This window comes from Rana temporaria, chromosome 2, assembly GCF_905171775.1.
Source record: "Rana temporaria chromosome 2, aRanTem1.1, whole genome shotgun sequence".
NCBI classification, from domain to species: domain Eukaryota; kingdom Metazoa; phylum Chordata; class Amphibia; order Anura; family Ranidae; genus Rana; species Rana temporaria.
The window spans coordinates 472,634,207-472,656,138 of NC_053490.1; the positions used below are offsets into that span (position 1 = coordinate 472,634,207).

Genomic DNA, 21,932 nt, shown 5'->3' on the forward strand with positions numbered 1-21,932 from the left:
TTGTCGAGTTCCTCGACAGCCTGACAAGGAACTCGAGGAGGAAAACGATGTGTTTCGCCCGTCGAGTTTCTCGGTCGTGTGTACGAGGCTTAAAGCAGACAGATATGGCCATACATGTAATGAGTTATATAGATTTCCATAGGTTCCCACATCCACACTGCTGGCTATTGTATGCTAACAGACAGGACCTGAAGCTGTCTGAATACCCAAACATACACAATTGCTACACAATCATGCACAGCAAAAGTCTTTGTCTTTTTTTTTTTTTTTTGCAGACATAAATGAATGTGAGGATCCCGAAAAGGAGAATGCAGGCTGTAGCCAGAGGTGTGTGAACTTTCCTGGTGGATATCGATGTGCATGTGAAGATGGCTACTACCTGCTGGCGGACAAACACACCTGTAACGGTAACTGTTCTGACAAACATGTGTACTGTCGGCTTTTATGGTTTCAGTACCTAAGCTATTCTTTCTCTATAGCACTATAACTAGCTGTTAGTGTACATAGACTGACATTGTACCTTAAGTGTATCGAAACCCAAAACCAAAAATGTAATATATTGTAACTTACTAGTCTTTGGTGTGGTGGCTGCCTTAGTTTTCTTTTGTCAAGCTTCTTTAGCTTTATTGGTAATCCTGCAGATAAGACATTTCCTGTCTAGGGATGGCTACGTACCTTCTCCGCTGTATCTACAGAGAAAGCCATGAATGTTACCCTAGGCTGCTCTCCTGATATGGACTGCAAACATACACTATACTACCAAAAGGGAGACATGAACTTTAATGGCATCTCAGTCTAAGGCCCTGTACACACGATCAGTCCATCCGATGAGAACGGACTGAAGTTCAGTTTCATTGGTTAACCGATGAAGCTGACTGATGGTCTGATGTGCCTACACACCATCAGTTAAAAAAACGATCGAGTCCAACGCGGTGACGTAAAACACAACGACGTGCTGAAAAAAATGAAGTTCAATGCTTCCAAGCATGCGTCGACTTGATTCTGAGCATGCGCGGGTTTTGAACTGATGCTTTTGCATACTAACCGTCGGTTTTGACCTATCGGTTACCAGTCCATCAGTTCAATTTTAAAGCAAGTTCTAAATTTCTGGACCGAAGCATAACTGACTGATGGGGCCCACACACGGTCGGTTTGGACCGATGAAACTGAACTTCAGTCCGTTCTCATCGGTTTAGACTGATCGTGTGTACAAGGCCTTAGTCCCGACTCCCTAGAGTTCAATATTGAGTTGCTCCACCCTTTGCAGCTTTAACAGCTTCAACTCTTCTGGGAAGGCCATCCACAAGGTTTAGGAGTGTGTCTATGAGAATGTTTGACCATTCTTCCAGAAGACCATTTGTGAGGTCAGGCGCTGATGTTGGATGAGAAGGGCTGGTTCGCAGTCTCTGCTCTAATTGCACTGGTGCGCATTTATGTTGGAACAGGAAGGAGCCATCCCCAAACTGTTCCAACAAATTGGGAGAATGAAATTGTCCAAAATGTCTTGGTATGCTGACATCCTAAGAATTCCCATCACTGGAACCAAGGGGCCAAGCCCAACCCCTGAAAAACAACCCCACACCATAATCCCCCCTCCACCAAATGATTTGGACCAGTGCACAAACCAAGGTTCGTAAAGACATGGATGAGCAAGTTTGAGGGTGGAGGAACTTTACTGGCCTGCACAGAGCCCTGACCTTAACCCGAAAGAAAACCTTTGGGATGAACTAGAGCGGAGACTGCGAGGCAGGCCTTCTTTTTCCACATAAGTGCCTGACCTTAGAAATGCGCTCCTTGAAGAATGGTCAAACATCGTCATAGACACACTCCTAAACCTTGTGGACAGTCTTCCTAAAGGAGTTGAAGCTGTTATAGCTGCAAAGGGTGGGCCAACTCAATATTGAACCCTACAGACTAAGACTGGGATGACATTAAAGTTCATGTGTGTGTAAAGGCAGGTTTCCCAATACTTTTAGTAATATAGTGTATCTGTACCTGTTCATCTCCATTACATGGGAAGCAGAGCAATTGTTAGATTCTTTAACTGAAAAATTTAGAGCTAGACAGTTGTATGTTGTTCATGAAGGGAAACTATATATATGTATAATTTCACCATAAACTGGCACAGCAAGGAGCTCTTCACACGATTTCTGACAGAGGAGTGAAAAGAATTATTGGAAGAGTTGTCCAAGAGCCAAGGTATTGCACTTAACCGCCATGGCCTGTATGCACGCTCACCACGCAAGACTCCATTGCCAAAGAAAAAGCTAATTTAAAGTTTTCAGCACAACATTTAGACAAGCCTGTGAAATACTGGGAGAATATAATCCGGTCAGATGACCAAAACTGAACTTTTAGGATGCCATAATACACGCCAGGTGTGGAGGTCAAATGGCACTGCACATCACCCAAAAACACCCCCATACCAACAGAGAAGTTTTGAGGTGGTAACATCATGGTGTGGGGCTGTTTTTCAGCATACGGTACTGGTAAACTTCATATCCTTTAAGCAGGGGCGACGTTAGGCCTTTGGGGGCTTGAGCCCCGAATGGGCCCTCGAAAAGCCCCAAATCTATTTACCGATGAGTTGTATTGTTGGCCCCAAGCGTCGGACCCCGGGACCGATCGTGCGGCCGAGTGCGGCTGGGGCCGAGTGGGGCCGAGTGCGGCCGAGTGCGGCTGGGGCCGAGTTTGGCTTGGGCCGAGTGCGGCCGAGTGCAGCTGGGGCCGAGTGTGGCTGGGGCCGAGTTTGGCCGAGTGCCATAGGTCCCGCCTTTCTGGAGCCTGCAGCGCCAATCCAGGAGGACCATGGGACGTGTCACGTGGTGCGTCCATCATAGCCTGCAGAGTCTCCAGAAGGTGGGAATTTCAAAATGCAGCCGCCGAACAATATCCCTGCTCGGGCGGGCGGCTCTCCTCCCTCTGCTCCTTGGCTCGGCAGCTCCTCTCCTCCTCCTCGGCATGGCAGCTCCTCTCCTCGGCATGGCAGCTCCTCTCCTCTCTGACAGTGACGAGTGACTGACACCACGGCTGAGCTCAGGTAAGTCAGTGTGTGTGTGTATCTATGCCATTGTCAGTAGGTCAGTGTGTGTTAGGTCATGCAGGTCACTGGTCAGTATATGTAGGTCAGACAGGTCAATGTAGGTAGGTCAGTGCAGGTAGGTCAGTGCAGGTAGTTTAGTGCAGGTAGGTCAGTCCTGGTAGGTCAGTGGTCAGCATTGATGGGCACTGGTCAGCATTGATGGGCACTGGTAAGTCACACAACCCCACCGCCCAGCCCCAAAAAAACACTACTCCACATACAACACCTCTAATTCCGCCACCCCGAAAACCGGCTTTGGACTTCGGGCTGAAGCCCCTGGTCTTTTTGCCACCTAGCAATGCCCCTGCCTTTAAGGAAGGATGAATGGTAAAATGTACCAAGACATTCCTGATAAAAATCTGCTGCCATCTATCAGGATGATGAAGATGAAACGAGCAAGACAATGATCCCAAACACAAAGCCAAGGAAACTGTCATTTGGTTTCAAAGAAAGAAAATAAAACTGCTAGAATGGCCCAGCCAATCACCTGACTTCAATCCAATGGAAAATCTATTAAAAGAACTAAAGATAGGCCTCATAGAAGAGGCCCACAGAGCCTTCAAGATTTGAAGACTGTGTGGGAGGATGAGCCAAAATCACACCTGAGCAATGCATGTGACTATGTAGCTGTCAGCCTTGAAGCTGTCATTACCAACAAAGGATTTTTTACGAAGTAATAAATACATTTCAGTTAGCATGTTCAATTCTTTGTCCCTGTGTCTTTCCATTTTATTACACAAAACTTCATTTCTGAACTTATTTCTTTTGGTTTCTTTGAATGTATAGATTGCATGGGTTGTTATCGCCATGTGGTGAAAATGTAATGTCAATCGCACCTTTAGAAATCGATTAAAGTGGAGTTCCACCCCAGAATTATTTTTAAGCCCAAAAATCCTAAAAAAAATTTTTTTTTTTTTTATACTCACCCGAAATACCTGTTGCTATGTGGAAGTCCGTAATCTGCCTCTTCCATAGCCACGGTCTATCTTCTTCTTCTAGTAAATGGGGCGCACTGCTTTCTGGGAACTGTGTGTTTTCCCAGAGAGCAGCCGTCCATTCACAAGTCGGCGCGAGACTCGCGCATGCGCAGTTGGAAACGGGCAGTGAAGCCGTAAGGCTCAACTGCCTGTTTCCCTTAGTGTGAATGGCGGCGCAGGACCTGCACCGATCGAGGGATCGGCATCGGGGGGGGGGCATCAGCGCGGGCGAGTAGGACAGGTAAGTGTCCTTATTAAAAGTCAGCAGCTACACTGTTAGTAGCTGCTGACTTTATAAAAAAAAATTGGGTGGGTGGAATCCCACTTTAACCTATACAGGTCTGCCTTTGTCCATTTTTTAGTGCATTTTTTAATATCCGTTGTAGAACATTGACATGCATTTTTATTATGTGTTGCATAGCATTTTTGCTATGCAACGCACATTTCATGCATCATGCATCTTTGATTTGGCCAATGAAGTGAGTACACCCCTCACATTTTTGTAAATATTTTATACCTGAAGAAATGACACTTTGCTACAATGAAAAGTAGTGAGTGTACAGCTTGTGTAACATTGTAAGTGCACTCATGTGACTCTAAAAAAAAAAAAGCCTTGGCCATACTTCGCTTTTAACATAGTGTTGCCACAACTCACCTCCTTTGTATAGCTCCACTCTTCCATGAAGGCTGACATCAAGATTTTTGGGTATCTTTGTTGAAACATGTACTTATTTAGGCAATGTAAGGTCTGGTACTAATTAGGGTTGTCCCGATACTAGTATCGGTATCGGGACCGATACTGAGCATTTGCGCGAGTACTTGTACTCGCGCAAATGCTCCCGATGCTTTACCAATACTTTTTTTTTCACCCTCTGAGAGGGGGTGGAGAGCGGTCGGAGAGGAGACTGAGAGGGAGTGGAGAGGAGGCGGAGAGCAGAGCAGTCCTCGGGTATGTTAAACATGCCACTGGAGGAGAGGAGAGCTGCTGCCGCTGCCGCCGTCTAGTTGATCAGCGCTGGGGGAACATAACAGATTTCATTTGAATAGCTGTGTGTTCCCCGCCGCGCTACGTCATATAAAGCCCCTCCCCCTTGTCCTGGTACTTTGATAGACAGATCACCCATCCCAGGATTGGACGGGTGATCTGTCTATCAAAGTGCCTGGACAAGGGGGAGGGGCTATATATGACATAGCATGGCGGGGAACACACAGCTATTCAAATGAATGTTAATGAACTGTTATGTTCCCTGAGCGCTGATCAACTAGACTGGGGGGGGGGGACTTTCTCTTTGCCACTGGAGACCTACACAAAGCTGAATTTGGGGACATGGCTGCATTTGGGGACAGGGCTGCATTTGGGAGATACGGCTGCATTTGGAGACACGGCTGCATTGGGAGACACGGCTGCATTGGGGGACACGGCTGCATTGGGAAACATGGCTGCATTTGGGGACACATGGCTGCATTTGGGGATACATGGGACATGGCTGCATTTGGGGATACATGGGACATGGCTGCATTTGGAGAGACATGGCTGCATTTGGGGACACGGCTGCATTTGGGGATACATGGGACATGGCTGCATTTGGGGACATGGCTGCATTTGGAGAGACATGGCTGCATTTGGGGACACGGCTGCATTGGGGGACACATGGTTGCATTTGGGGACACATGGACACATTTTAAAAAAAGTATCGGTAAACGGTATCGGCGAGTACATGAAAAAAAGTATCGCTACTTGTACTTGGTCCTAAAAAAGTGGTATCGGGACATCCCTAGTACCAATGTTCGATGGGAAGATCTAGTTCACCGTCTGTATACCAATTTATCTCAAAGGTGTTTTCTAGGCCTCGTACACACGACCGAACATGTCTGCTGAAACTGGTCCGCGGACATGTCCGACCGTGTGTAGGGCCTACCGGACCGGATTCCTGGCCGAGCGCACAGGTATCCAGCGGACAAAAGTTTCTTAGCATGCTAAGAAACTTGTCCGTTGGAACCATGTCCGTCGGACATGTCCGATGGTCAGTATGACTCATCGGACATGTCCGCTGGTTATGACGTATAACCAGCGGCCCGAAATCCCGCGCATGCGTCGAATTGATTCGACACATGCGTGGAAGCATTGAACTTCCGCGTCAGAGAACGTCGGTGTCGTATACGTCACCGCGTTCTCTGTCGGCGGGGATTTTGGTCTGATGGTGTGTACACACATCAGACCAAAACCTCCGAGCGGACATGTCCGATGAAAACGGTCCGCGGACCGTTTTCATCAGACATGTTCGCTCGTCTGTACAAGGCCATAGGGTTGAGATCAGGGCACTTGGCAAGCCACTTGAGTTCCCCCACATTGAACTCATAAAACCACATCTTTATGCATTTGACTTTGTGTACAGGGAGCATGAAACACAAAAGGACATTCCCCAAGATGTTATCACAAAGTTGGAAGTACACAATTGTCTAAAATGATTTGGCATGCTATTATTTGCCAGTGGAAATTGCATGTCTATGCACTTGATTTTATGTAGCTGGTTTTGGAGTGGGATGTCCAATAACCTTGTATTGATGTGATTGTCAGATGAAGACAATCTTTAGGCCATATTGTGTACTTACTAATCCCACCTCACACTATATTGTCACTCATTGTCAGATAAGTGCAGGTGATTGTTACACTTTCATGAAACCATCTTAAATTTAGTCACTATATCGAAGATTTTCCCACAAATAACCATTCATTGCCACCCCACGTCCATCTCTGAGAAACTCCATGTTCCCTAATTTTGGCAGACACCCACATTATTTTAGATAAGTTGAATGTATTTCATCTCCCCCTCTACAATTCTGCGTTCAATATAAAGTAATGATACATTTATCTCTACTGGCTGTGGTGAAGCCATCCGTCAGCGCCAGCGAAGACCTCATAAAACAATCTCTAGTAACTAAAAAGCTAATTCTGTTCAATAGAGGGAACCGGTCCTTTGTGATTAAGAGCCCAATTCTTCTCTCCAAATCTCCCAAGTCTTCCAGAGCAGCCAAGAAAGACACATTTAGTTGTAAATCACTGTAATCAATTGACGTTCATTGCAGAGAATTCGAAGGGAGGACTCAGCAAACAGGCCTTACATAAATCTTGTATCTTTTATTCTCATCCCAGGACACTAAGCAGTGATCATTCAGTATATCAGAATACATTTGTGTTCCTCTATTTGTTATCTGCTTGTCTGCCCTCACATTATTATTTATTTTCTTCTTACCCTCTTTTCTCTTGCTGTGCCTTTTTAAAGGAACACTCTAACAAAACATGACAGTTTATTAATTAATATGCATAAAAGGACTACTTGCATAGTGCCCCTGATATTCATCCTGGCATTCTGAGCACTACCGTGTTTCCCCGAAAATACACCCTACCCCGAAAATAAGCCCTACCTGGATTATTGGGGTGGGCTGCAATATAAGCCCTACCCCGAAAATAAGACCTAGTCAATCTCCGTGAATTTTTTTTTTTTTTAATGCTTGTTACTGTTTGCCTTTTGCTGCTACCGGTATAAATAAGAAAAACGTGTTTGCACCCACTGCTGCCCCGCCGGAGGTCCTCTTCTCTCCTCCCGGCTGATGCTGCCTCCTGTGCGCGCATCAGCCAGGGATCTCGGCTAATGGGAGAGCTACCGCCAATCCCCTCCGCCCTCTCCAAGCCTCATTCCTGCTCTGCTTTCCTGATTCGGCGAGACGTCCCGACCAGGAAGTTGCCGGCGCAAAAGTGAGTGGAGTTAAACTACACAGAGGAGCGGAGATACCACAGTCACACCACCGAGCCCTCCACAGCTTTGGTTCCCCCTTCCCATCTGTCTCCCGTGGACCGGGTAAGAATGTCATAGCACAGACGTGCTGCCTCTGGGCTCCATACGCCCCCTCCCTCTGCCAGTGGAGCTGTGCCTGTGGGTGACAGGTGCTGTACACTGCAAGGTAGATTTACTGTGTAAATTCCATCACTACACTGATCCTGCTTGTCAGTTACATTATTTACAACACAGAGGATTGCTGGAATTTTTACGTGTTCATAGCAATAAATATTACTTTGTTTTCACTATTGTTGTTCTGCTCACCATTTTCACATGACTCCTGATGTGCCACACCACTTAGCTGCTGATCAATGCCTGGCAGAATCTTCCTAATTATTGCAGCCAACCATCGATTAATTTTCTCGATTTTTTTATTGTATAATTACTTTTCCAGTCTTTAGCGTCAAACTTGTTTTGTTGTTTATACCATAAATAAATAAGCCCTACCCTGAAAATAAGCCCTAGTGTGTTTTTGGTGACTAAAATTAATATAAGACCCGGTCTTAATTTCGGGGAAACACGGTAGGCTACCCTCTCTGACAATTCCTATCATTTTTGATTACCCGGTCCCTTATTGCAATTTGATTACAGGGAAACAGGTAATAAGGGGTTGTAAAGGTCCGTTTTTTATTTTCTAAATAGGTTCCTTTAACCACTTGCTTACTGGGCACATATACCCCCCTCCTGCCCAGGTGAAATTTCAGCTTTCGGCACTGCATCGCTTTAACTAACAATTGCGCGGTCGTGCGACGTGGCTCCCAAACAAAATTGACGTCCTTTTTTCCCCACAAGTAGAGCTTTCTTTTGGTGGTATTTGATCGCCTGTGCGGTTTTTATTTTTTGCGCTATAAACAAAAAAGAGAGACAATTTTGAAAAAAATACAATATTTTTTACTTGTTGCTATAATAAATATCCCAATTTAAAAAAAAAAAAACATTTTTTTCTCAGTTTAGGCTCATACGTATTTTTCTACATATTTTTGGTAAAAAAAAAAAATCGCAATAAGCGACTGGTTTGCGCAAAAGTTATAGCACCTACAAAATAGGGGACAGAATTATTATTTTTTATTATTTTTTTTTACTAGAAATGGCGACGATCTGTGATTTTTATTGGGACTGTGACGTTATGGCGGACACATCGGACACTTTTGACACATTTTTGGGACCATTCACATTTATACAGTGAACAGTGCTATAAATATGCACTGATCACTGTATATATGTGACTGGCAGGGAAGGGGTTGACACATTTTTGGCGCCATTCACATTTATACTGCGATCAGTGCTATAAATATGCACTAATTACAGTATAAATGTGACTGGCATTGAAGGGGTTAACACTAGGGGGTGAGGAAGGGGTTAAATGTATTCCCTGCATTGTGTTCTAACTGTAGGTGGAGGGGTGACTGGGGGAGGTGACCGATCTGTGTGTCTATGTACAAGAGACACAGATCGGTCTCCTCTCCAGAGACAGGACGCTGTCTCTGTGTAAAACGGCAATGAGAGATGATCTCATATGTTTACATATGAGATCATCTCTCATTGGCCGCACAGATCGCATCGCAAAGGGCCACTCTGATTGGCAGTTCGCGGCGAACTGTAATTGGCTGTGTCCAAGGGACACGGCCAACACAGATTTTCCCCGCTGCACGGTCTGGAGCGCGCGCGGGGAACGCCCTGAGGGGTGGGTGTCAATTGACATCCAGTTGGATTTTCAGGTCGGCGCTGTAGCCGTCATTCGGCTATAGCGCGGGTCTGAAGAAGTTAAGCTAGTGCATTGTTGGTTCACTTACCTTTTCCTTTAATTTCCCTTATAAATGTTTTTTTTCTTTGTTTTCTTTGTCTGAACTTCTCACTTCCTGTTCCTCCTCAGTAAGGTGTTCTGACTGGCCCGGATTCACCAAGGAGTTACGACGGCGTATCTCCAGATACGCCGCCGTAACTCTGAGTGCGGGCCGTCGCAACTAGGCGCCTGATTCATAGAATCAAATACGCCTCACAGTTTCCTAGATACGAGCGGCGTTAGTCTCCTACGCCGTCGTATCTTAGGGTGCATATTTACGCTGGCCGCTAGGTGGCGCTTCCGTATATTTCCGCGTCGAATATGCTAATTAGCTAGATACGCCGATTCACGAACGTACGTGCGCCCGGCGTATCAAGATACGTCGTTTACGTAAGACATACGCCAGCGAAAAGTTACCCACTCATAAAGCAGGGGTAAGTCATGTTAGGTATGGACGTCGGAAACGTACAAACAGCGTCGTATTTTACGTCGTTTGCGTAAGTCGTCCGTGAATGGGGCTGGACGTAAGTTACGTTCACGTTGACTAAGCATTGAGCGGGCGTAATTTACTTTGAAAATTCAATGTGATACTGAGCATGCGCGCGCATGCGCCGTTCGTAAAAAGCGTCATTTACGTGGGGTCACAACACATTTACATACAACACGCCCCCTAACAGACTAGTTTGAATTAGGCGGGCTTACTCCGTGTCAGATACACTACGCCACTGTAACTTAGAGCGCAAGTTGTTTCTGAATACAGGAAATGGCGCTCTAAGTTACGGCGGCGTAGTGTATCTGAGATACGCTACGCCCCCCTAAAGATAGGCGTTTGTATGTGAATCTGGGCCACTGGCTTTCCACCGCTCGGATGATGGTGGAAAGCTTTCCGAGGAGGAACAGGAAGTGAGAAATTCAAACAAAGAAAAAAAAAACATTTAGAAGGCCTCATTGGCACCGATGTACATATCCATACACGCCTGCCAAGGGACATCTTTGTCTGCACAGCATGCACAGGTGTTCTGTGCATCCACATGCAGGCAGTCACATTCATGTCTATTGGGATGCAGTGGCTGTACGCACAACGCCACTGGTCCCAATTCGACAAACATGTAGATGCATGTCCCCTAACACACACACTGTCTGTGCTCAGGGAAGTACCAGCAGTACCAGCAGCTGTGTCTGTGCTGCCACCCAATAGACATGTGTGGGACTGCCTGAGGCTGGGATCACACTTATGCGATGCCAGACATCGTATGCGATGTCTGTGCGATGCATATTCAGCCATATAGTTTATATGGCTGAAATTGCATCACATTCGCACCAAAATGGTGCAGGACCCTTTTTTGGTCTGCACTGGAATCAGATCTCATGGTTGTTCAGACCCATGCGATCCGATTCCACAGTTTGCACTGCATTCTGCAAACCGATTTGGGGGTGTCATTAACTTTACATTGACATTCGCAGATGTCAATGTGAACCGACTGCGATTTAGATGCAATGCGAGAACCCGCACATGAATTGCAGGGGTTCCTGCATCGCAGCAGTGTGAACAGAGTCTTAATTTGGATGCACGGAGCAATTGTGTATAAAAAATATTGGCCCAGATTCAGGTACATTTGCGCTTTATTTGCGGAGGCACAGGGCAACGATTTTGCCCTACGCCCCCGCAAATATTTTGTGCTGCCCTCGATTCACGGAGCAGTAGCTCCGTAAATTGCGAGGGCGCGCCGGCAAAATTGCCCGGCGTAAGCGCACGCGCAATGTAAATGATCCCGCCGGGGGCGGGAATCATTTAAATTAGGCGCGCTCCCGCGCCGAGCGTAGAGCGCATGCTCCGTCGGGAAACTTTCCCGACGTGCATTGCGGCAAATGACGTCGCAAGGACGTCATTTGCTTCAAAGTGAACATGAATGGCGTCCAGCGCCATTCACGAATCACTTACGCAAACAACGTAAAATTTGAAAGTCGCGACGCGGGAAGGGCGGGTATACTTTAGCATTGGCTGCCCCTACTATTAGAAGGGGCAGCCTTACGCTAAAGACGCCGTGCGGAAACTTCGTACCTTGCGTACGCAGGGCCCGCGCAACTTTGTGAATCGGTGTTAGTATGCAATTTGCATACTATACGATGATCACAATGGGAGCGCCCCCTAGCGGTCAACGCAAGAATGCAGCCTAAAATCAGCGTGGCATAAGAGCCTTATGCCACGCTGATTTTAGGCTGCAGACGGCGTTACGATGTTCCTGAATCAGGAGCATTCGTAACGCCGGAGCAAGTAAGCAATTGCGCTGCGTAACCTATGGTTACGCAGGCGCAATTGCTTACTGAATCTGGGCCACTATAATTACCCCTTTTCCCCTTTTTTTATAAGTGAGCATATTCTCTCTGTTCTCAGCTGCATAATGATCTTATAAGGGGAGGAGAAGCAGCAGCACACTGATCTTCTCAGTGATAGCACCAGTCTGACCAGTGGAGGAGAGCAGGCTGAGTTCTCAGCACAGCTACTGAACTAACCACACTGTACTCCCAAGCAGAGGGCCTGACAGCAATACCAGGGATTTTACACAAAGGAAACAATACAAATATAACAGGGTACTTTTTCATACAAGCACATGGTACAGGCAGTAGGGTGACCACGTGTCCCAGATTGCCCGGGACAGTCCCGCATTTTGCAGGTCTGTCCCGGGTACCTTTATGCCAGGACAATACAGTGTCCCGGAATGAAACTGACACAGCTACCCCCCGGGCCAATCTGATGCCCCCAAAAAAGACTGCCACATCAACGCTTTACTCACTGACAGTACTTGTCCTGGCCAGGAATGTCTGAAGAAGCACAATCCCCGCCCCCTGCTTGTGATTGGAGAAATCATAAATCCCGCCTCCCGCCTTGTGTCCAATTACTGTGCTATGATTCGTTACAGCACAAGCTGATTTTTGGGACAGTGTCCCCGAATGGTAGTTTGGAAATGTGGTCACCCTAACAGGCAGGCACATATCATGTATATGAAATTCTGGGTTGACATATTCTTTAAGTTACTGTTTAGTTGTCAGATCCATCCATTGGTCCATGGGACTTACACATGTCTCCTAAGTTTATGTATTCTACAGGTAATGTGTGTTTCTCTTCAACAGATAGAAATGAATGTGAACTAAGCCCAGTTATCTGTGGAGGGGCGAAATGCCGTAATACACCAGGGAAATATGAATGTGACTGCAACTCTGGCTATCGGTTCAACACTTCCTCCAAGACATGTGAAGGTAAATCCGATCTTGTGCTCAGTTTGATTTGATCCCAACTGTCCGTGATTTTGAGGGATTGTCCCTGATTTGGAACAAAGTCCCTTTGTCCCTTTTTTCTCCTTGTTTGTCCCTCATTTTGGTCTGATCTCTATAGTTGTTTATAAAATGCACTATTTTTCTTTTAACCACTTGACCACCACCCCATGTCAAAAAGACGTCTTGTTTTTAAAGTTGAATATCTCGATAACGGCAGCAGCTGCTGCCACAACCGAGATATTCATCTTTTCAGGGGGCGGTGGTGTACACGATAACGGCGGTCTCCGCGGCGGGATCGCCGTTATCGGTGGCGGGAGAGGGGCCCCCCCCCTCCCGCCGCTCTCCCGCGCCCTCCGCCGCTTACCGGAGCCGTCGGTAGCGGCGGAGGGGATCGGATGTGTCCGGCAGCTGAGCGGGGACGGGACTGAAGGAGAAATCTCCTTCACCCGTCCTCATAGCTCTGCTGGGCGGAAGTGACGTCAAAACGTCAGTCCCGCCCAGCCTCTTAAAGAAACATTTTTTTTTTTGTCATTTGAAAAAATGACATTTTTTTTATTTTTTTTTATTTTTTGCATTTAAGTCTGAGGCCCCATTCACACCTAGGCGTTTTTACGCCTGAAGCGCACTGCTCACAAACGCCAGAGGGGAGAATTAACATTATTCCCTATGGTGACTGTTCACACCTGAACGCCCGAACGCCTGTCGCGCGAAGCTCAAACAAGTCCCGGACCTTTTTTTGTCGCGTGTATCGTGCGGTTTGGGCGTATTTGAGCGTTTTTTTTCCCCATAGAAAGTAATGGGAAACGCGCGAATTGAGCGTATCGCGCAACAACGGGCGTTTGCTACAGGCGTTTCGTCGCTTTAATAAACAGAACTTGTCGCCCATGCAGAAGATTAAAAAAATCTACCAACATAGCAACAAGTGCTGAAAAGATGATCATTTTTCCTATTGGCTAAAATAAAAAACGCCGAAGTACAAAAACGTCGCACGATGCTGTATGCAAACGCGCAAATACGCGCGACAAAACGCCAGAAAAAAACGCCCAAAAAAACGACCGAACGACCGACGCTCAGGTGTGAATGCAGCCTAAATATGAGATCTGAGGTCTTTTTGACCCCAGATCTCATATTTAAGAGGACCTGTCATGCTTTTTTCTATTACAAGGGATGTTTACATTCCTTGTAATAGGAATAAAAGTGATCATTTTTTTTTTTTTTTTATTTCAGTGTAAAAAATTATAAAACTAAATAAAAATAAATAAGAAAACAAAAATTTTTTTTTTTAAAGCGCCCCATCCCGACGAGCTCGCGCGCAGAAGCAAACGCATACGCGAGTAGCGCCCGCATTTGAAAACAGTATTCAAACCACACAAGTGAGGTATCGCCGCGATCGTTAGAGTGAGAGCAATAATTCTAGCCCTAGACCTACTCTGCAACTCAAAAAATGCAACCTGTAGAATTTTTTAAACGTCGCCTATCGAGATTTTTAAGGGTAAAAGTTTGACGCCATGCCACGAGCGGGCGCAATTTTTAAGCGTGACATGTTGGGTATCATTTTACTCGGCGTAACATTATCTTTCACAATATATAAAAAAATTGGGCAAAATGTATTGGTGTCTTATTTTTTAATTCAAAAAAGTGATTTTTATCCAAAAAAAGTGCGCTTGTAAGACCGCTGCGCAAATACGGTGTGACAAAAAGTATTGCAATGACTGCCATTTTATTCCCTAGGATGTCTGCTAAAAAAAAATATATAATGTTTGGGGGTTCTGATTAATTTTCTAGCAAAAAAATTGTGATTTTCACATGAAGGAGAGAAGTGCCAGAATTTACCTGGTGGGCAAGTGGTTAAGCACTTACGGACGGCCTGCCGACGTTATACGTTGGCTGTTTGAAGAGGAATACTGTTGTTATGATAGCAGATAGCTACCATAACCCCGGTATCCTCTTCTTCAGCAGGTCGGTCCACTACAAGATAAGTGGTCTCTGTGGCAGATACGCCGCAAGATCACTTTTATCGGAGGCGGGAGAAGGCCCCCCTCCCGCCGCTCTCTGGTGCCCTTCGCCGCTTACCGGAGCCATCGGCAGTGGCGGAGGCGATCCGGTCCTGTCCCTGCCTGTGTATGGAGATGAGTGAGTGGACGGCCCCCACCCGTCTCCATATCACTGCAGGGCGGAAGCAACATCAAAACGTCACTTCCGTCCCAATGCTCTTAAAGGGACATTTTTTTTTTTTGGAATGACATATTTTTTTTTATTGCATTCTAGTCCAAATATGAGATCTGAGGTCTTTTTGAGGTTTTCATGAGCTGTAAGCCATAATCCTCACAATTATGACAAGTCACGGCTTGAACTATCTTGCTAATGAGTCTCTCTCATATATTAGTTTCACCTTTTTAAGTTGCATTAGTGAAATAAATGAACATTTGCACGATATTCTAATTTTTCGAGTATCACCTGTATACAGTATCTGCCGAATGAGTAATCTCTATTCCTTTAGTAAATCAACCCCTATATTTCTCCATTTGAGGGAAGGGAATGTTCTCTGGCTCCTCCTAAATTAGACTGACTGGGGCAGATTCAGAAAGAGATACGACGGTGTATCTCCTGATACGCCGTTGTATCTCTGAGTTCTGCCGGTCGTATCTATACGCCTGATTCATAGAATCAGGTTACGCATAGATATCCCTAAGATCCGACAGGTGTAAGTGACTTACACCGTCGGATCTTAGGCTGCAATCTCACACTGGCCGCTAGGTGGCTCTTCCGTTTGTATACGCGAGGAATATGCAAATGAGGAGTTACGCCGATTCAGAAACGAACGACCGCCCGGCGCTTTTTTTTACGTCGTTTGTGTTCGGCTTTTTCCGGCGTATAGTTACCCCTGCTATATGCGGCGTATCCTATGTTAAGTATGGCCGTCGTTCCCGCGGCGAGTTTTGAATTTTTGACGTTGTTTGCGTAAGTCGTTCGTGAATACGGATGGACGTAATTTACGTTCACGTCGAAACCAATGAGGTCCTAGCGACGTCATTTAGAGCAATGCACGCTGGGAAATTTTACGGACGGCGCATGCGCAGTTCGTTCGGCGCGGGGACGCGCCTGATTTAAATTTTACACGCCGCGGAATTTAAATTCCGCCAGGGGATTTAGGATACGCCGCCACTCTGAATCTAGCCCACTGTCTCTAGAATCCTCCTATAACCTGTTTACTCCTAAATAACTCACTCGTTTGTTTTGCACTTTAATTTGCAGATGTAGATGAATGTGCAGAGGACGTCTGCAGTCAAATGTGTGTTAACATGCCTGGAAGTTACAAATGTTACTGTGAAGGAAGAAAGAGGTTTAAGCTTGCGGGGGACAAGAAATCTTGTGAAGTGAGTAAACTGTAATGATACCTTTTTTCAGCTAAATCCAAACGTTTTTCCGCTAAAGTACAGATTCCAAAAATTGGATGCGGAGGCCAGATACTGAAGATTGTCTAGGGCTAGGTCCAAATCTCATCAATTATTATAAACATATTTATATTGCCATATTTATTTTAATTGTCACAGCTAGAGACAGTGGGGTTGATTTGCTAAAACCAAATAGGCTGTTCATTTTTCAACGGAAGCTGCATTTTGTAAGAGATTTTTCTTCAGAGCTTAGTCAATGAGATGAAGCTCTGATGACTTCCACTATCCATTTATGTCCAAGCAAAATTATGTTTAACATACCATGTCATACTTATTATTTATTATTATTATTATCAGAGCTTTTTTTCTCAGAAAATAGGTGCAGGAACTCAAACCACGACCCCGTTCAGATTTCACAAACAGTAGAAGGGTCTTAAAGGGGCATTAAATACCAGGATTGCATTACATACAGAGTGCAGAGTTCAGGGGGTTTACACACAGAGTGCAGAGCTGTCACTTGTAGACACAGAAACCGGACTTCTGTGTTTACAAGTGATTGTGGTGAGCTGGCATCAAAGGGTCTGAGCCAAAGGTGGTGGAACTGAGTTCCCCCAAGTTCCCCCTGAAAAAAAGCCCTGATTATTATTATTATTATTATACAGTTTTTATATAGCGCTAACAGTTTGCGCAGCGCTTAACAAAATAAAGGCAGACGTTACAATTTGGTACAAGAGGAATCAGAGGGCCCTGCTCATTAGAGCTTACAATCTAAACCTTTTCTGTGCAGTGTTTTTGCACAGAGCAGCCTAAAGTCTCCTCTTCTTGGGTCCCCGCCGGTGCTCTTGGCCACTCCTGCCGAGTGCCCCCTTAGCAAGCAGTTTGGGGCACCAGAGCCAAGCCACTGCTCTGTCTGTTCATTCATTCTGCGGCTCAGCCCTGCCCCCCTCTCTCCCCATTGGTTCGCTGACTTTGATTGACAGCAGCGGGAGCCAATGGCATCCACTGCTGTCTTAGCCAATAAGGGGGAGTCCTCGAACAGCCGAGGCTCTCGTACAACATCGCTGGATCAAAATGGGGCTCAGGGGGGCTGCTGCACACAGAAGGTTTCTTATCTTAATGCATAGAATGCATCCTGTGACAAAGCCAGTGCATGGAAGGTCTTAAAGCCGCAGTGCTTCCAACTGTACCAAAAAGAAAATACAAGGGGCCAGATTCAGGTACATTTGCGGCGGTCTAACGTATCCCATTTACGTTACACCGCCGCAAGTTTTAAGCGCAAGTGCTTGATTCACAAAGCACTTGCCTGTAAACTTGCGGCGGCGTAGCGTAAATGCGTCCGGCGCAAGCCCGCCTAATTCAAATGGGGCGTGTATCATTTAAATTCGGCGCGTTCCCGCACCGAACGTACTGCGCATGCTCCGTTTTGAAATTTCCCGCCGTGCTTTGCGCGAAATGACGTCGCACGACGTAATCTGTTGAACGGCGACGTGTGTTATGTCCATTCCTATTCACGGACGACGTACGCATAAAAAAAAATAATATTTTAAATTCAACTCGGGAACGACGGCCATACTTTAACATGGGCAGTCTAAATATAAGCCATGAAATAGCAGCTGTAACTATCCGCCGGGAAAAGCCGACTAGCGACGACGTAAGAGAATGCGACGAACGCGCGTACCTTTGTGGATCGCCATAAACAGTTAATTAGCATACCCGACACGGAAAACGACCTGAACTCCACCCAGCGGGCGCCGAAGTATTACACCTACGATCCGAAGGCGTACGAAGCCGCACGCCTGTCGGATCGAAGCCTAAAGCCGTCGTATCTTGGTTTGAGGATTCAAACTAAAGATACGACGCGGCAAATTTGAAAATACGCCAGAGTATCAGTAGATACGCCAGCATATTTCTACTGTGAATCTGGCCCAGGGTATCTTGCAGGTATAACAAAGCTGGATATATACAGATAACAGAATATAACCAAACGGGTATTGCGATACACAATATAAAAATTGAAAAGCCCTCTATTCACCTGGAATGGATATCAGTGCAGCATCAGGTAGGGCAAACAATTGTGAAAAAATGGGTCAAGCCAACACCCCCACACTTAGTCAATGGGTAAAAGCCATAAACCAGGTCCTACCATACGAGAGAATAATGTATAGAGTAGGTATTAGTAGGAAGAAATGGTGACTATTGTATGAAAGTGAGAGATTGGATTGAGTGTTTATTATGGGTGTAGTTGTGTAAATTTAAGAGAATATATGTAAATCATAAATAATGATAAATTTGATGTAACTTAACATGTAAGAAAAATGTGTAATAACAAGTGTAAAAAAGGGAAAAAAAGAGGAAAAAAAAGTCCAATTCACTTATATTCCATTTACTGCATATTGCTTGCAATCTCAAGCCCTGATGAACAGGGCAGTTATTGGACCCCCAAAATGTGTGGGATACTCTTTCGATTATGCACCTGCCCTTTATTGGAATAAAGTTGTATCTGGAACTTTTAGCAGTAGTGTGGTGATTCAGTTTACATTTTTGTTACATTTCCTTTATTATATCAGTCCAGAGAGTGATAATAATGTGCAAAGTTCACTATGTGCAAAATGCAATGACGAGATCAGAATCAGATTTCACCTTTCATCACTTTACAGCAGCAAGTACAATAACATTGGTAGCTGGTATGGTTTATTGTCTTTGCATTATGAAACCAACATGATAGGTAGATGTATAAAAGTTCCAATGTTGATATGACAGAATGGTTTACACACTGCACTTATCGGTTCACTGCAATACAATCTACTGTGTATCACCCTTCCTGAAGTACAGAGGACAGGCGGATGGAAAGCGCTAATAAGCTCCTTACTTCCTCCTCTCACACAACCTTCAGTAAAGTGTCATTGCAATGTGTCACCATGTATCAAATGTTCTCCCTGCCACAGCCAGTTAACGTTTCCTCCTAGCCATTCATTCCCTCATTTCTTGGACTGGAAAGCAAATTGGTAACATCATTTCCCAAGTAATGACCCTGAGTGCCAGGGGTCATTGACCGCACTGCAAGGAAACACATAGCCGCAGGCCATTGTCAGTTATTGAGGTCTTCATGAGAAGTTGAAGATATTCATCTAAATAGAAGTCACAGCTACAGGTGTTATTTGGAGTGAGAAATGTAACAACAGGTCACTGAGGGGAAATCTTAATTTGCTAGAGATTCTAACCGAGTGATTGGTGCAGACCGCATTGCCCGAGGCTGTTCGGTATTGCCAGCTGCTCAAACAAAGAGGTATGTTTATGAATCATTAGGTGCTCCCGTAGTACCCTTATAACGTCTTTTGATTATAGTGCTTCTCAAAGTGAAATTTTTATTTATTTCAGACAGGACGGGGAAAGGTTTAAATCAGGGGAAGGCAACCTTAAAGATGTGGAGATCTACCTGAACAACATGGGAGAAGTCAAAGATCACTAGACCCAGTGTCGTCTCCTCCCACCTGATTTAAACATCTAATTGCTGTACTGCCGTGTCACAATCATGTGAATTGCATGGCATTAATGGGTTTAAATCAGGTGGTGAGGCAACATATCGCTTCCTCTCCACCTGTCATCTGCTGTGGGGTCCAAGAGGTCAAAACAGGTGGTGAGAAAGCGACACAACACTGCCTGCTTTAACCCCTTGTTTACTTTACTGCACAAGGTTGCAGAACACTTGCAGAGTGGCCTCATTCACTTGACTGTAGGGTTGCCACCTCATCTCTTTAAAACAGAACACATATTAATTACACAGGTTCTGTGGCTAATTGAGGTGGTAATTAGACTTATTTGGTGCCTTACCTGCATTAAATTAGCCTCAGAACCTGTGTAATTCATATGTGTTCTGTTTTAAAGGGATGAGGTGGCAACCCTACTTGACTGGGTCATGCTTGGCATGAGCTACACCCACCAACCATGACAGGGCGTATAACTTCTGCTGCAGCTGCAACATGTGTACACCCCTGACAGGGGCGGACTGACAACTCATGGGGCCCCCGGGCAATAGGAGATTATGGGGCCCCCCGGGCAATAGGAGATTATGCAGCTGCAGCAGAAGTTATACGCCCTGTCATGGTTGGTGGGTGTAGCTCATGCCAAGCATGACCCAGTCTAGTAGGGTTGCCACCTCATCCAGGCAATAGATTATGGGGTCACACAGTATACACACACAGTATACACACATAGACACACAATATACACACACAGTATACATACACACAAAATACACACACTGAAAAGGTACTGGAGAGGCGGGGCAGCTATAATCTTGGGATTTTTTTTAAACAGATTTTTACATACTGTCCCTGGTTTTACTGAGGCTGACAACCCTGATGGGGCCCCCTAGTGGCATGGAGCCCAAGTGCCCGAATGGTCAGTCTGCCCCTGAGTCCCCTGACCACTGCAGCTAAAGGAGGTGCGGTTGGGGCGGAGATAATAAAAACACATCTTAACTATGGGGTTTTACCACCCCCAAACTCCAAATGTAAATGAACCTTTAATGTTCTAAGCCCCCTATAAGGCTGCTTTCACACTGATGTGCTGTGGTTTACATGCACCACAGGTGCAGTACAGTGCATCTGCAACTTTTATGGGTTAACTGAGCTTTGCCATAGACTTCTATTATATCCTGCAGGTGTGGTGCTCTTTCTGAAAGCGCACCAAAACTCCTGCATTCAGAAAGTGCACCAAACCCGCAGGATATAATGGAAATCTATAGCTAAGCGCAGCAAACCCTCAGGAAAGCTGCAGGTGTACTGCACTTCCCCCTCGGTGCAGGTAAACCGCAGCACATCAGTGTGAAGCAGCCCTATACTAATATGCTCAGTGTATTGCTTCACACTGACCTGAAGATCTCCTCTTTCCTGCTGCTGGCACCTCTCTGGAGACCACTAGCTGGGATAAGAGGTGGAGTGCAGTTGGCACCACAGAGGAGGCATCGGCTTATGCGACTCTCCCTCCCTACTACAGCTCCAACTTTTCAGGTAGTCCCATGCATTGCACTCTGTTGGATGCTCTGGAATGGTGAGTCAGCAAGCCCAGACCGAGATCTACCAGTCACCTGGCCGCAGTCTACTGGTAGATAACGATCTACAGGTTGCTGAACCCCAGTTTAACCCTCTGGCGGTATCCCCGAGCGTGACTCGGGGTGGGTTTTTTATGCTGAAATCGGTAACCCCGAGTCACGCTCGGGGTAAGCTATGCAGAGCCTGCAGCGTGCGCTGGCTTACCTTGTCCTGGATCCAGCGATGTCACCGCACTGTGTGAGCGAGCGGGACTTCGCTCGATTCACACAGCGTCCTCCTGTGCCGCCGATCTCCGTTCCCTGCGACGTTACGACGCACGGGAGCGGAGAAAGGCGCCAAATTCAAAAACGTAAACAAACACAGTACATACAGTATACTGTAATCTTATAGATTACAGTACTGTATGTAAAAAAACACACCCCCCTTGTCCCTAGTGGTCTGCCCAGTGCCCTACATGTTCTTTTATAAAATAAAAACCTTTCTTTCTCCCTGCAAACTGTAGATTGTCCATAGCAACCAAAAGTGT

General features: G+C 45.8%; 1 protein-coding gene across 1 annotated transcript in view; it reads left to right on the plus strand.

Moving 5' to 3' along the window:
• The window catches only part of PROS1 (protein S), a 104,480-nt gene that overhangs the window by 36,971 nt on the left and 45,577 nt on the right, over positions 1 to 21,932 (plus strand). Inside the window, exons 6-8 of the mRNA XM_040338728.1 lie at positions 276 to 407; positions 12,814 to 12,939; positions 16,213 to 16,334. Coding sequence (XP_040194662.1) covers positions 276 to 407; positions 12,814 to 12,939; positions 16,213 to 16,334 — 380 coding nt within the window. The remainder of the gene's footprint in view (positions 1 to 275; positions 408 to 12,813; positions 12,940 to 16,212; positions 16,335 to 21,932) is intronic.